The sequence below is a fragment of the Copadichromis virginalis genome, linkage group LG12, assembly GCF_057382275.1.
Source record: "Copadichromis virginalis isolate Kocher_CV1m ecotype Utaka linkage group LG12, C_Virginalis_male_GT1.1, whole genome shotgun sequence".
Taxonomy (NCBI): Eukaryota; Metazoa; Chordata; class Actinopteri; order Cichliformes; family Cichlidae; genus Copadichromis; species Copadichromis virginalis.
The window spans coordinates 37,543,006-37,559,468 of NC_140629.1; the positions used below are offsets into that span (position 1 = coordinate 37,543,006).

General features: G+C 41.2%; 1 protein-coding gene across 1 annotated transcript in view; it reads right to left on the bottom strand.

The window, feature by feature from the left end:
* The window catches only part of prkg2 (protein kinase cGMP-dependent 2), a 37,047-nt gene that overhangs the window by 7,086 nt on the left and 13,498 nt on the right, over positions 1-16,463 (bottom strand). Inside the window, exons 6-14 of the mRNA XM_085476401.1 lie at positions 15,699-15,762; positions 11,264-11,341; positions 5,886-5,980; positions 4,821-4,889; positions 4,440-4,538; positions 3,581-3,731; positions 2,881-3,017; positions 871-960; positions 645-786 (exon numbers count right to left, since the gene is read on the bottom strand). Of these exons, the coding sequence (XP_085332527.1) occupies positions 645-786; positions 871-960; positions 2,881-3,017; positions 3,581-3,731; positions 4,440-4,538; positions 4,821-4,889; positions 5,886-5,980; positions 11,264-11,341; positions 15,699-15,762 (925 nt within the window). The remainder of the gene's footprint in view (positions 1-644; positions 787-870; positions 961-2,880; positions 3,018-3,580; positions 3,732-4,439; positions 4,539-4,820; positions 4,890-5,885; positions 5,981-11,263; positions 11,342-15,698; positions 15,763-16,463) is intronic.

A 16,463-nucleotide genomic window follows, 5' to 3' on the forward strand; every position in this document is an offset into this window, starting at 1 on the left:
CAGTGGCCAGAAGTCGAACCCAGGACCTTCTTGCTAACCCTTGTGCTACCATGCTCCCATTCTTATATTAGTGAATAATTCACCATATGTCACTAATACATGACATACTCGGCAGAACACTAAACTTGTGACTCAAGCCACAAACCCTAAAAGCACCTGTGAGTCACAGATCAGGGCACTGTAGAGCTCACAGCACCCGCAGAGCAGAGGAATTAGCTGCATCAATTTGCACAGCATTTAAATGGATGACGCAGAACGTGGGTGGAGAAAAAAACAAAGCAAAACGCTCACAGACCTGCCAAATGTCAGGCGCACACACAGGTGTGACCAAAGGAAATGTTTAGTTGTGCCTGACAGACTTTTTTGGTCGCAATTAACTCATTCACTGCAATTGACGTCTATAGCCGTCAATTGCAGTAAATGAGTCAATGGGTTTAACTCATTCACTGCCAATGGCTGGCAGTGAATGAGTTAAGACCAAAACGGTTGCATCCTGGAGTCTGGAAACACACATTTTGATTAAGCCTGATGACTCCAAACTATAAGAAATGCACTGGTCATCAAAGCGGGAGGAACATGCTGACAAGTGTTGTTCTTTCATGGTTCTGAGACAAAATGCGTTTACTTTCTGGAACTAATCTCACCAGTTTGATGTATCCTTCAGAATCCAGAATGAGGTTCTCAGGCTTCAGGTCTCTGTAGAGGACACCTTTCCGGTGGAGGTACTCGAAAGCCTCCGTGACACAGCCCATGCAGAATTTAGCAGCAGATTCATCAAAGCTGCCCCTGAAGACCAAAACCCAAACATCCTATTAAAACCTTTTGCAGCTTTTGTGACAGTGGCTCCAGACAATGGTTGGCATCTCCTACCTGTCCCTGAGCAGACTCCAGACCTCTCCACCCAGACAGGCCTCCAGCAGCATGTACACATATTTGTTATCCTTGAATGTGCGATACAGTCTGGAGAAAATGAAACACAAACAAGTTTAGCTTTAAATACAACAAATGCCATTTTATCATCATTTGAGATCAGCATTAGTCTTTTTATTCCTTTGATTTATTTATGTGGTTGACGCAGTTTCATAAAGAACCCGACAATATTTGAGACTGAAGACAACCAGACGTGCAGCTGGTGAAAGAACCATCAGGGGCAGACAACTGCTAAGACTCTCAGGTCTAAAAGATTTGCACATATTTAACCAAATCACTTTCTGAGTTATAATTCGATACCATCTGGAAAATCTAGTATTTATTCTATTTTGACTCCACTGATATTTTGGTTTTTAAACATGTCATATTTGCTCAATCAGCCATGAAAGTTGAATGAAAATGGCAACAATTTTATATTAAAGTATTCTTTATGCTATATTTACAACAGTATTGTTAAATTCAACTATCACATTCAAAATAATCAGTAGTTGTCATTTACAATGTGAATTTTCTTTTGTTTGTTTTAGTGTGTGGTCAACAGTGCTCTTCTCCAAGAAAGTAACAAAAAAAAAGTAATCCCTTTACTGATTACTTATTTTCAAAAGTAATTAGTTACTTTATTACTTAGTTACTTTTTGAAAACATGATACACAACCCGGATAAGTAATGAAGCAATAGACCTTTCAGCCAAATTCTGTTTTTCTGCATAATCCATCATGTAAAATTGAATCAAATGAAAAAGTCTCTTTTGAAAACTTGTTTTATTAGTTTTAACTTTATGCAAAAATAAGTTTTCTTCCCACACAGAGTGAACAGCGGACGCTAATGTTTTTGTCACTTTTTACGGAATCAAAGTAATGTCAGTACTTCCAAGCTTTAAACTCTGCATGGTCGCACGCGCTTAACGTCATTGTCACGAGACACTCTCACAAACAAAATCACGATTTAGTAACGCAGTAATGCAGCGTGCTTACGGGAAAGTAACGGTAATCTAATTTTTTTTGCAATACTAATCCCTTACTTTACTCATTACTTGAAAAAAGTATTAAAGTATTACAGTAACGCATCTCTGGTACTCAAATGTTGGACTTTGCAGGAGTGCTGGACTTTTCTTGATACTGCCTTGATTTCAACGTGGGGAAAATCAGGTGGGTCAACGGCCCGTTTTTCAAAAAATTATATCTTGAAAACTGTTTGATAAATGATGCTAAAACTGCACAAAAATCATTGTATATGTTTAGACTGTAACATAAAATTGACGGTCTAGCAGAAGGCTGCTAGATTACCCATGAAAAGCAACAAAAATACAAAATATATGATAAACAGGAAGCAGGGCACCTAAATTATTAAATTTCACCCGAGCTGTAATTATCACATAAATGAATTAATTCTAGCTTAATATATGAAGTAATGTTTTCAGATTTTAGTGTAAATAGGAGCCTAGATCGACATCCGTGATTCAACATTAAGCTTAAAGGCTCTTAAAACTGCAGCGTGGGTGTCAACCACTCCACCACAATGCCACCGTACGTAGCCTTAAGTCTTACATCACCCGACGTCGGTCTTGAAAACAGATTAGGAATAAAATAGGTACACAGAGTGTATGAAGAGGAGGTTAGCTGGATGAGCGTTACAGAAGGTGAAGAATGGCTTTAATATCAGAGTCTGTTCCACTGCATACGGTGAAATCGGATCATCGTAATCTCACAAAAGACAAAGAAAAGCTCCTGTTGCAATATTTCATAAGAAATAACCACATTTTCTTAGCAGACATCTCAATATCCCCTGCTATTCTACCCCACTGAGAAGATGTAATCTGCTCAGGTCCCCGACGGTGATCTCATCAAAAACTAATAAGCGCAGCATTGTGTTCCCAGACTAATGGAGCAGAGATTCATCATGTAGGATAAAAAATGGAAATGAGTTCCAAGGCTGGGCAAGAGGACGCACTTGACTATGAAAGGCGAGCGAGCCTCCGCGAGGATCCTCCTCTCTGAGTGGATGTGTTCTTCCTGCCTGTTGTCCACCACGTGCTTCTTTTTGATGATCTTGAGTGCAAAGGTGACATCCTCAGTCTTCACCTTCACCTGCAGATGGACATGACAGGGTGGGTGTGACTCAGCACAGACCTCAAACAGCAGGCATGGTTCCCATGTAAACATTAAGTTTACTCCTACCCATGAAAACACCGTCCTAATGAACTTTCAGTAGAGTAAATTGATGCACTATCAAAATAATAATTTCTATATGAAGAAGGTCAGATTAGATTTTGCCAGAAAACATCTAAAAGAACCTGCACAATTCTGAAAAAAAGATTCTTTGCAAAGATGAAACCAAGATTAACATGATGGGAAGAGAAAAGGATGGAGAAGAGCATCAACCATCGAACATGGTGGAGGTTACTAGTGTTTATTGATGGTGTTACTGCTGATACAACCAGCAGGATGAAGAGTGTGCAGGACTACACTCTCTGCAAAGATTCAACCAAATGCTGCAAAACCGGTTGCGCAGCGCTCATGGATAATAACCCCAAAAAGAAATAGGATATTCTTCAGTAGGCATTCTCAATCCAACAGATTGCATTTTTTCAGTTACTGCAGACAAACTGAATGCTGGAAGATTCTCAAACTCACCAAAGGTCAGCTCTTACCAGTTCTACTCGTCCAAACCCGCCGACCCCAAGGGTAGCAATGACCTCCAGGTGATCAAAGGGCCTGGATGAAGAGAATTCGGAAACCAGTTCCTTCAGCTGGATGACGTCAGGAGACAGAGGCTGACTTTGGTGGCGTGACACAGACCTCCTGGATGGAAGACACAGACAAAAACAGAGTGTCTACCTTAACCTAAACATTTAGCAAGAGAAGCAGTAGATCATAACTACTGTACATCTGTGAGTGGAGTTTTCACATCTGTATCTTTCAAATCATAATTTATTACAATTTAAGTGAATATCTGAACATTTCATCTGCTGACAAGTGAGCCAACGAAAACTTTAACAGAGAAAAAACAGCTAACAGACGAGTGCCTCAGATGGCGAACACCAGCTTATGTTTTCATCAGAATTTTGAGCGAGTCTTCTCCTCGCTGTATTATCCGTAAAGTGTGTTTGAAAAGGGATGAATGTGTAAAGCTCACAGAGTCGTTGATAGAAGTGGAAAAGTTCGATGTGGATGCAGTAAGAACAGAAGGTTTTCAGTACTCGTTAAATACCCCGGATAAGAAGGATGGTGTGTCACGTTTCTACTTTAACTTGGTAAAAACAGCTAAACTGAAACAAGAGGTAAAAAATCTAAGCATGAAAAAAACTATAACGTGAATCTCCTTTGCAACACAAAAACTTAACAACCTGCAGACATTGTATCAACCCAGAAGCTGAGAATAATTAAACATTGCAGTGATGTGCAGTTTGTTTTGCAATAAGTAGTCATTTCTCTGTAATGCAACCCATTTCTTTTTCCATGCTCAGAACATTTTTGTTCACTGTCGTGAACATCGGGTGCTGCACCTACTTGGCATGTCTCTTCTTGTCGTCGCGATCGAGTGTTGCCACGTACCCTTGGAGGTACTTCTGCAGCTCATTGAAGGTGCCCACCGTCTGATCAAATGTCCTAGAAAAAAGACATCGGCACATTAGCAAACGAACCACTGGAATGTTGGCTGATTCCAAATCTGAACTCAGATCACTGATAGCGATCGAACACGGTGAGATAACGAATGAATTTTTGTGGGAAAACGTCTGGAAAAAGAAAATGTTGACACCGGCTGAAATGTATCAGAGTACAGCTTTGTTCTTCATCATAGACTGGCGTCTTTGTTCAGAGTCATTATCGGGTGAACAAAAGCATGTCTTTTACAACCTTTTAGGCATTATTTTAAATCTCAATACTCACTCTCTGTCGATGACGAGGCACTCCACCCCGTTCTCATCAGCAATGATATTGGCAGACCTGACGTCGTCACTGAAAGAGATGTGAATCACATGCACACAAAAACTAAGACAACTGTACATTTTACAACTGTTTTCATTGTGAATTTGGCATTATGAAGCTATTTCTACCTCTGCCCACATTATGCTTTTGTGTGTTTTTTCTGTGAATACAAAACTTGAAACATTTTTAAATCATTCTGATAAACAATTCACTAAAATTTAGTGAATAAAAAGTTATTCATGGTTACAGATTTATAGGTGGAAAGTTGACAAAGAGCCTTTAAAGTATAAAGATTTAAAATATCATGTCAGACTTTTAAGGTCAGTAGATCGATCTGAGGGTGCTATAAAGCCACTTAAAACTGTTTCTTACTGCCATTGTTTGTATTGACAACATATCGGGAATGATGTCTGGGATCTGAAATATCACGTTACTTTGGACCTCTGACCTCATCTACAAGGTCAAATAAGATCAAACTTTCATATAATACTTTTTAAAATGGTTTTCAAAACATGTTTTTAATTTCTACTATCTTTGTTTATTGCTGCAACATTTAGGAAATGATACTGGCATAAGGAGATTCTAAACATCACATAGTTTGCATCCAAATATCATGTCACATTTCTTTTTCTTTCTTTTTTATGTGTTATGGCTTTAAAGACAAAAGAATGAGCTGCCTAATTAGTTCTTACATATAAAAGAAAACAAAAACAAAACCCTTCCCTTAAAAACACAGAGAGAGTGAGCTGGTCCTTGTTTGTTTATGATGCATCGAAGAGGGCTCCACATGATTTCCAAAGCTGTGGTTGGTTCATTTTTCAGATTTTGTCTGTATTCACTAATTAATTGTTTTGCACTATGTTATCCTAGCATTGGTCTCGGTATTGAAGCAGGTGCTGCGTTGTGTTACCTCCCAATCCTTACCTTTAATATTCATCTATATAGCACCAGTCCACAACAATCCCCTGACGCTGTTTGAATATTTCAGTCTTTTGTTGACATGACCTGACTGTTGCTGTATTTTACCTTATAAGTGCTTTTTCTCCAAAGTAGTCTCCCTTCTGCAGCGTGTTGATGATCTGTGGCAGCTTGTGGGCCTCGGTGGTCTGGGTCACTTTCACCTGCACAAGACAGTTTGCTGGATGTTCATCTCTTCACCTCCTACAGACGCTTTGATTTTCTCTAATTTTTTTAAAGCACTATAAAAACATAAAATGCTAAAGAACTGAAACAACAGACATAACCTACCTTCCAAATGTTTGAGGTTAGTTTAAAGTCTTCTCTAATAGTACATAATCTGAAATGTCGTAGATAACAGTTACTGATTAACATTTTGGATAATCAGGCATGATTTTTAAAGCGACGTCTACGTGGACCCGTTTTTAAAATCCTCTCTCCTCCCCTCTAGGTTTGTTAAACAGGCAGAGACTTTTAACAAACCTGTTTTCTTCAAAAAAATTAAATAGAAGACATTGACACAGTCTGCAGTACTCTCTTCATAAATCCACACAGTCAGGCCTCCATGGCCTTTAATGAAGCTTCCAGATGAGAACCTGTCTGTCTGTCAGACGATGATGTATCGCTGTTCTTTTTCTCTTGCTACTTCAGTTCAATCTAGTTTGTCCAGTTTGCAGGACAGATTAGATCTCTTTGCTAGCCTGAGAAGGCCTTGGTGTCCCTCCACTTCTGGCAGAGCTGGATGGGGAGCTGGTAGCTACGTAGCTTTAACACAACAATTTCTTCAAAATTGTTTTGGATTTCCCCTTATCTCACCTAGACGACTGTGTGACCCATGGCCTGGTTTTTCTCCTATTTTTTTTACACAGAAGTGATGTTTGGTGAAAGCAGGCCCTCAAACTGAACGAATTTATTACTTCCAGGCTGGACGACTGTAATTCATTATTATCAGGATGTCCAAAAAACTCACTGAAAAGCCTTCAGCTAATCCAAAATGCTGCAGCAAGAGTCCTGACAGGGACTAGAAAGAGAGAGCATATTTCTCCTGTTTTGGCTTCCCTTCATTGGCTTCCTGTTAAATCCAGAATTGAATTCAAAATCCTGCTCCTCACATACAAGGTCTTAAATAATCAGGCCCCATCTTATCTTAATGACCTTGTAGTACCATATCACCCTATTAGAGCACTTCGCTCTCGCACTGCAGGCCTACTTGTTGTTCCTAGAGTATTTAAAAGTAGAATGGGAGGCAGAGCCTTCAGTTTTCAGGCCCCTCTTCTGTGGAACCAGCTTCCAGTTTGGATTCGGGAGACAGACACTATCTCTACTTTCAAGATTAGGCTTCAAACTTTCCTTTTTGCTAAAGCATATAGTTAGGGCTGGACCAGGTGACCCTGAATCCTCCCTTAGTTATGCTGCAATAGACGTAGGCTGCCGGGGGATTCCCATGATGCATTGAGTGTTTCCTTTCCAGTCACCTTTCTCACTCACTATGTATTAATAGACCTCTCTGCATTGAATCATATCTGTTATTAATCTCTGTCTCTCTTCCACAGCATGTCTTTTATCCTGTCTTCCTTCTCTCACCCCAACCGGTCGCAGCAGATGGCCCCGCCCCTCCCTGAGCCTGGTTCTGCCGGAGGTTTCTTCCTGTTAAAAGGGAGTTTTTCCTTCCCACTGTTGCCAAAGTGCTTGCTCATAGGGGGTCATATGATTGTTGGGTTTTTCTCTGTATCTATGAAGCGCCTTGAGGTGACTTTTGTTGTGATTTGGCGCTATATAAATAAAATTGAATTGAATTATAATGAATGATTACATTAACTATTAATTTAATGTTACAGTGCGTACACAAATGTGCTTTTAAGGAGTAGTGTACTTAACATGGAACATGATGGGCCCAGTGTGATGTGGTGGTGTTGAAGTACTTTATGCTTTCCTGACTTGCTGTTTGAATAGAAGCATTATTTGCATATCAGACGTCTGGATGCTGGATGTTCATCTCTTCACCTCCTACAGACGCTTTTAATTTTCTCAAATTTTTTTTAAAGCACTATAAAAACATAAAATGCTAAAGAACTGAAACAACCTTCCAAATGTTTGAGTTTAGTTTAAAGTCTTCTCTAATAGTACATAATCCGAAATGTCGTAGATAAGTTACTGTCACGGTTTGCGGGGCAAGCCGTGTGGAGTTGAAATAGGACCCAAAATGCGGCAGCTCTGGTGCAGATGAGTGTTTATTTGACAACCGAAAATACAAACAGCAACGGTGTGGGTACCATGAAAAAGGAAAACCTAAACTGGGTAGAACTAATAACACAAACCAGAAACGAGGATGCAGGGAGGTCCGGGGAAATACATACGGGAAATACATACGGGAAGACGCAGGGAGACCGAGGGGAAACAACACAGACGAACCAGCAACTACTATGACAGAAGACACAACTTAAATACACTCAGAGAACACAGGGGGATTACATACAGGTGGGGACACAGCTGGGAGTAATTAACATGACGAGACCAGGGAGGCAAACTGAAAACACTCACATAAGACACAGACCTTCACAATAAAACAGGAACTTACACATGAAAGGACACAAACTAAGAAACGCGGACTAGATACAGGAACACACGGGCAGAACAGAGTAAACACTAACCAGAGGAAGAACAGAACCAAAATCGCGAAGAGAAAACACAAAACGCTGGGTCAAAAGGACCCAGGATCATGACAGTTACTGATTAACATTTTGTATAATCAGGCATGATTTTTAAAGCGACGTCTATGTGGGCATAGACAGACCCGTTTTTAAAATCCTCTCTCCTCCCCTCTAGGTTTGTTAAACGGGCAGAGACTTTTAACAAACCTGTTTTGTTCAAAAAAATAAAATAGTCTGAAACTCAACATTTTTTCTGTAGAAGACATTGACACAGTCCTGCAGTACTCTCTTCATAAATCCACACAGTCAGGCCTCCATGGCCTTTAATGAAGCTTCCAGATGAGAACCTGTCTGTTCTGTCCCTTCACTTCTGGCAGAGCTGGATGAGGTGGCCGGGGGGGGGAAGCTGGTAGCTACGTAGCTTTAACACAACAATTTCTTCGAAATTGTTTTGGATTTCCCCTCATCTCACCTAGACGACTGTGTGACACATGGCCTGGTTTTTCTCCTATTTCTTTTACACAGAAGTGATGTTTGGTGAAAGCAGGCCCTCAAACTGAACGAATTATAATGAAGATTACATTAACTATTAATTTAATGTTACAGTGCGTACACAAATGTGCTTTTAAGGAGTAGTGTACTTAACATGGAACATGATGGGCCCAGTGTGATGTGGTGGTGTTGAAGTACTTTATGCTTTCCTGACTTGCTGTTTGAATAGAAGCATTATTTGCATATCAGACGTCTCTGATTTTCCTCTTCAAACTGTTGCCTGCTCGAGCTGCAGGCTTCCACCATTCCAGCCTGAGAGTTGTCAAACCTTTCAGTAATTTGTGAAGCACTGAAAACCAGCGGCCCACCCTGGCCGAGGTCAAGCATCCCACTGGTGGCATCGTGGTGCCGAAAAAATGCCACAATTACATCACAGCCGTTATGGTCAAAGCGTGCTTTAGCTAAGTGTCCCATTTGACCCCACTGACCTTTACTTCCCTGTTTTTCCTGATGGCAGGCACTCTCAGATGTTATTTCTACCCTCGTTTGGGGGGGTTACAAAGAGGAGGGGTGGGGGGCATTTCCTGTATTAGCCCCCTTCTTTCCAAACAACATGTGTCTCTCTTTGGTTTGGTTTGGTTAGCTTAGCGCTGAAGAGCTGCAGTCTCGGATCAGCTCATAATGGCATTTTGAGAGTCCCCGTGGACAGCTCTGGTGTCGGGTTCCCGACTTATCAGACAGACTGGCGGGTGAGTCATAGCCCTACAACTCCCCAGACTCACGTACAGTTTGGTCAACATACTGGTCGACATATTGGACTGTTACTGAGGGAAGACACTTATTCTGTGTGTGTTTTATCTTGTCTTTTGGACATTTTCTCTCTTAATGATTAAACGTTAAACGCGATATGAGGCAGGTATATTACCAAGATGCTCCTCTTTCTTTTGTTGGAGATGTGCTTACTATAAAACACTGCTGTATGCAGCGTCGTTTTCATTTGTGGAAACCAGATTGAAGCAACGTCCTGCAAAGCTTTGAGAGTCGAGCGGTGCTCGAGCAGCTGTTTGGCACTCAGGCTGAGTAACAAGAGCTTTTGCTGCAAATACGGGAGCAGCATCCGGATCCGTGCAATGGAGACATCATGTAGTCTTATCTCACCAAAGCACTTGAGGATTTATTCTATTGTTGGAAGACAGGATTATGGCTGGTGTCATTGTTGCAGAAAATGTCTCAGAAATCTCTGCAGTGCAGCTCATGCGTTTTATATTTTTATAACTGACAATAGCAAAAACTATGAATGACAAGTTAGACTGACTGGCAACATAGAAAGCATTTACTATTTTTGATTAATAATTCTTAAAGTAAAAGTAGTAATGCACTGATGCTATTCATAAAAATGATCTAGTTTGGTTTTGGTGATTAGTTTATTCCAAAACTGCAACAACAGCAGCATCCTGCTCAGTCATGAAGCAAATATCCACAGAAATGACTGCTGAGGGCGAGGATGTACGGCTTGTTTCTTTTTGAGAACGACGGGTTATTATTAGCGTCAACATATCCCAGTTTACAGCTTATGAATGACAGGTTAGCCAAGCTCCAAAGCCCCCATTTGTTTGACTCTTTGACTCTATTTGTAATCATAATTTGCAAAAGGAGGATCAGGCTGTAATAAATAAGACTTACAACTAGTAACTGAGACCACGAACTCAACAAGAAAATGTTTACGAAGGTCGTGAATCAAGTGAGAAGTTGGATCGTTTTCTCAAATACTTCTAATAATAATGATAATAATGGATTGCATTTATATAGCGCTTTTCGAGAAACCTCAAAGCGCTTTACAATGCCACTATTCATTCACTCTCACATTCACACACTGGTGGAGGCAGCTACAGTTGTAGCCACAGCTGCCCTGGGGCAGACTGACAGAGGCGAGGCTACCATATCGCGCCATCGGCCCCTCTGGCCATCACCAGTAGGCGGTAGGTGAAGTGTCTTGCCCAAGGACACAACGACCGAGACTGTCCGAGCCGGGGCTCGAATCGGCAACCTTCCGATTATCAGACGAACTACCAACTCTTGAGCCACGATCGCTGTCAATAAGACACCCCCAAAGAATGGCCAGTAGAACGAATGCAGGTTTAAAGCACTTCTGAACTGGCTTCACTTCACAAAGGCTAAATCTTTTCTTAATATATAGTGTATCGGTGTCAGAAGCAAGTTTAGGTTAAACATAACCCTAAATTATCTTTGAATCATGTGGCTTTGTGTTCGTGCAGCTTGTTCAACAAACGACAGACACGTTACCTTTCCTTGTGCGATGATGTAAAAGGTGCTGCCCTCCTCTCCCTCTCGGATGACGTACTCGCCTTTGTCATAGTATTCCTAAAGGGAAGGAAGGGTGTGAGATCGGGGGAGGATAACCGTCAGAACTGAGACGTTGCATTGATTTAATCACTGAAGCAGCCGGTCTGATTCCTGGTAGCTGGGCCCTGCGGGCTGAGAGCAGCTGTCAGTGACGCTCAGTCATTCAGAGCCTCTCAGCCTGCTGTTCAGCAGAGATTTTCAGGGCTCATGGGGAAAATGAAAATTAAGTCAATAGAAAAATATTAATTATGATGTTTTTAATGTCTGTTAATGGGGGCTTGAGTTAGGATGAATTTGTCAGCCAATTTGTGTTTGACACATGTTTTAAATGAACACTGAATGAACCTCAAATGAATGCTTGAAATGAGGTACAAATATTTTCCGCAGAGAGGGCTGAAATTAACTTTTCAAAATGCCACAGATTTAAAAATTGCACTGAGGTTTATGATTACACAGAGACCACAGAAATGTTTTCCAATTAAACTGGTTTAAAGTGATCATTTAGATAAAATATGACGTGTATATAATTATTATATTATATGATGTGAATAGATCTATATGTGGATGGAGCTTTAAGATAATAAACTGACTATACAATGCAGACAGTAAAAAAGGTCCAGCTGACACAAAGTCAATATTCCAATTAATTCCAATTAATTTCAAATACAAATCAGTCACTGACTAATCATTTGTTACATAACTGAATCTACAAAACAGGCCCTCTAAACTCGGTGGCCGACAGGTGGACACACACCTGCCCTCTCTGTGATCTAATACTGTGTTTCTACCACTTCGCCAGTTAATTAACAAGATTTGGAATTGGTGATGCAATATTGGCCCATGATGCATCGTGAGATGATCGATGGATAGTGTCAGATGACTAGTGTAGACTCACAAGTCCCACATGGACATTTATTTTGCCACTTGGCATCCACAGGCGGAAATCATCTGCACTGGTGGACACACAGAGCCTGCTTAGAGTTCTATTGTGATACATTGTTGCTTGCTCTGTAGTGCAGATCGTGTCCCGCATCAGTGTGTTATCATAATACTACAAACATTACTCATGGGTGAAAAGACAATTAGTCAGCCAATCAGAAACATCATATAATAAAAGCTGTTATGTAGTTCAGTCATCATGACACGCTCCAGCGACTTAAAATCACGCTGGACTTGTTTCCGAGTTTAACTTTAGGAACGTCATAAAACCGAGCGACACTGAAATTCTCGAGTCAAACACTGAGGTACAGCACGTTCTGCCAGCTCTCTTCCAGAAACAGATTCCTCCGCTTCATCCTGTCAGTCGCTGTTTCTCTGAAACCAACATCTCAAGCATCCCAACCGCAGCATTAAAACCAGACCGCTGAATCAGCGAGCTGGCAGATCGCCTTCCATTTTAAAGCTTTTAGGTGAAGAAAGGGAAGCGCGACGAATGAAGGTGACCAGGATGAAATGTTGCCTGGGACAGAGGCCAAGTTCCTGCAGCTGAGACAACCGTCCGCGGCTATAATCCATTTGACTATAGAGGACCAGAAGTGAACAAACAAATCAAAGCAACCACGCGTAAACATTCCCGGGTGTTTACTGTCAAAACTCTTGACACAAGTGGCATTTTCCTTGAGCGTCCGAGACTGTTTACGCCCCGTTTACGCTTCAGGAGAGCCTAGTTTAACACCCGTCAGTGACAGCGGAGACAACATGCCAGGGCTTTGTTTATAAAGACTGTCTGGATCAAGATGTAGAGGTGCAGATGAGCGACGGCGTTTGACTTGTGTCTCAGGTTTGTTATACCAGACAACTAAGCTTGTCAAATTTAAACGCACGCCTCTTTACGAAAAGTCCTCTAACCTCCAACAATTAAATGCCCTTCTGTCCTACTTTACACTAACTTCTGGTTTGGTCAGTGGCAGACAGCCACTTGTGCTCAGCTGTGTTTGAGTTAAGTTCGAGTGCAGTCATTCTGTTTGTTTCCAGTCAGTCAATGAGGAACAGCAGACACTAAAAATGCATGTTTCTCCATGCTTGAAGTTGCAGATGCACTGTGACAGGGATCACTCTAGTCTTTAGCAGCCCCCACGTGGACAGGCTTCCCAGTGCAGCCCCCTGAACGCATCGTGCTGATTTCAAAGAACTGTTGAAACAGTGATGATATGCACACTCGTGCATGATTTCTAAAGTGTTCACGACAGTGACGGAAGGAGATTTTTTTGGTCTTTCCCACAGACTGACACTGTATTTGTGGGGCATGAAAGAAGGGGCACCCATGCCTTTTGAAATAAATTATTAAATAACACCATACTTAAGTTAAATAATAAATGAGGATTTTGCTGCCTCTCCACTATTCCAGACTGCAATCAGTGCTATAGATGGCGGCTTACCCCCTGCACTCCAAGCATAACCAAAATCATTTTATGTTTCCATGGTGAACATAATTAAATCATACATGATCTGCAAAATTCAACAACTTGACACTTGTTAAATTTATTCTTGTCGAGATGAAGTGATGCAATCTTCCAAGAGTGGTTAACTGTCTGGACCTGCGATATCACAAGATCACGCAAGATTTCAAACCACAGGAAAATCACTGGAGTTATAAGAGGCAGAAAAGCATACGCACATCACGTGTTTGTGGTTTAACCTGTCAAGGACAAAAACTTAGAAAATTCTGCATCAAGCCTTGTAATCATAGCTTTATTTTATTTTTTTTTACTGTCTGGTGTGACAGCTCGGCAGTGGCGTTTCACCAGTGCTAACAGCAAGAATCCACCAACTGGCCATGGGACCATGGGTTCTCTCTGGGTACGCCACACTCCAAAGACATGCAGTTGGGTTAGGTTAATTGGTGAAAAAGTCTAAATTGCCCAGAGATGTGAATTGAGTGCAAATGTTGTCTGTCTCTGTGTGTTAGCCCTGCGATACACTGGCGACCCTGATAACAATAAGCGAAAGAGACTGGATGGATGGAGTGACGGATATACCAAAGCTGTTATAAATCCATTAAAGTTTCATGTTAACACTCCAAAGAATAACTCTTTAAATGAACTTAAAACAATCATGGATTTCCACAATAATAAATGGCTTTCTATTAGCATTAAGTACTTTTGTTGGACTAATGTCATTTACATGGGTTGAATCAACTTACTTAAATTAACTTGGACTCAACTGCAGTAAATAAATTGATTCGTCATTGATTAATTAAGCTGATCCAACTCAGCTACATTAAGTTGAAATAACAGAATTGTGTAATGCTAAAATTAAAGCACTTTAATCACTTGGAAATCCTTTTCATGATTTTTTTCGAGTGCGTTTTCATCTGCTCTGCATCCTTGGTGAGCTGAGTGTCGGGCCACCTGCTGTGGGATCTGGTTAGTTTGTCTCTTCAGCTCACACTGGAGCTTAAATTTTAAGCATCTGAATCTGAGCTTGTTAGCCGAGCTGGGCTTCAGCATTCAGGCTCCGACTCCAGGCTGCAACTTTCAGGGTTGGCTTGTCAATCCATGTGATGACATGACAAGATGTTGCACGCCAGGCGCACAAGTGAATGAAAGGATACATTCTTTTTGTTGCTGTTTTATGTTTTTACTTTCAACAGACCCACTTTTTTTGGTCACTGAATCTTTCCAGTTCAAATTCCAACCAGCTGATCATACTGAAAATCATCAGAGAGACCTAAAAACAACTACTCCCTTCACACACTCACATGCAAAACACACCAAATTCCATTCCCCCACTGTTTGACAAGACGCTTCAATACTATCTGCCGGATTCTCACTGAACATCTGCACCGCTATTAGGTTACAGCTGCCCCCCTGAGAGGCAACAGAATCAGCTCCATTAGAAATGACTGAATAAGGAGATTCTCGTAGCAGGACGAGCGACGACCGCAAAGATCGTCCTTGAAGTTTCCATTGTGAAAAGAAGCTGAGAAAGCGCTGCAGAAATGCAATGCTTACGGAGAAAAAACGGACTATGCACGGGTCTCCTGCATGCTTCGGCTTACACAGTTACACACACTTCATGGTCTCACACCAAAAGCCTGTCACTCGCACATCTTTAAGAAATCACTCGTCCCCCATTTGAATAAACAGTTTCTGGGGCCTTAGTCAAATAATTATGGTAACAATATACAGCACCCAGCGATGACAGCAATAATATCGGCTCTGTTCATCAACAAGGTAATTTGTGAGGTCTTGCAACTGGCGGCAGAACGAATATGCTGACATGCAGTAATGGTATATGGCCAAATGGTAATGATATTTTGACAGCAGCTATCTGCAAAGCTGGGGCTCCCACGAGCTGCCAGAAGGTTGTGCAATACTGAGGCAATACAATGAAAAGTCAGGAGAAATAAAGATAATTTGACAGAATAACTTACCACCTCCAGGCAGTCCACTATTTTGCTTAGCTTGTCGTCTGGTAGATTAGCCAAAAGTGAAACACTGACGCAAAAGAAAAAGAAAAAACAGGCATTACATTGTTAAAACAAATCACTACATGTTATTATGCAGAACCTGGTTTCCTGTGTCACAGGACACCAGTTTCAGACAGTGCAACAAATCGATCATTTGTTTAATGACTCGTGGTATTGACTTAGATCCTGTGACCCAGTTTTGATGATAAAATACACTTGCGTAGCATTTTATCATGACCTGAAGCAAACCTTCCTCACTGACCCACAAACCGTCTTTGGTGTTGTCTTGACAACACTGGACCCCAAAGGCAAAGACAGAAAATGTCTGCACAAGGAGGCAAGACGGGTGGCGGTGGCACAAATCACAGGATGTTTCTTATAGTTTTGGCCCTCGGCGAGAGGTGTTTTACCTAATGTGGTCACGTCAGGTACACACCCCACCCTCCCACTGTTAAAGTCTTTATTTTGGGAGAGGCAACCAATCAGAAGAAAGCCAAGATAAGAAAGCTAAGCTTCCTAAAGAAAGATGAGAAGAAAGCAGAAACAGTTTGTTGTTGTTGTTGATCTAAAGGGCTGCATCGAGCACCAGTATTACGTAAAAGGATTATTTTGAACTGTGAATCATGCACAGCTATTCTAGTAGACTCCAAGAATAAAAACACTGAGCTGGGAATGAGCAAAATAGGTCCCAGTTTGGACATAGTTTGGCACTAAAAATATTTGGTTAGG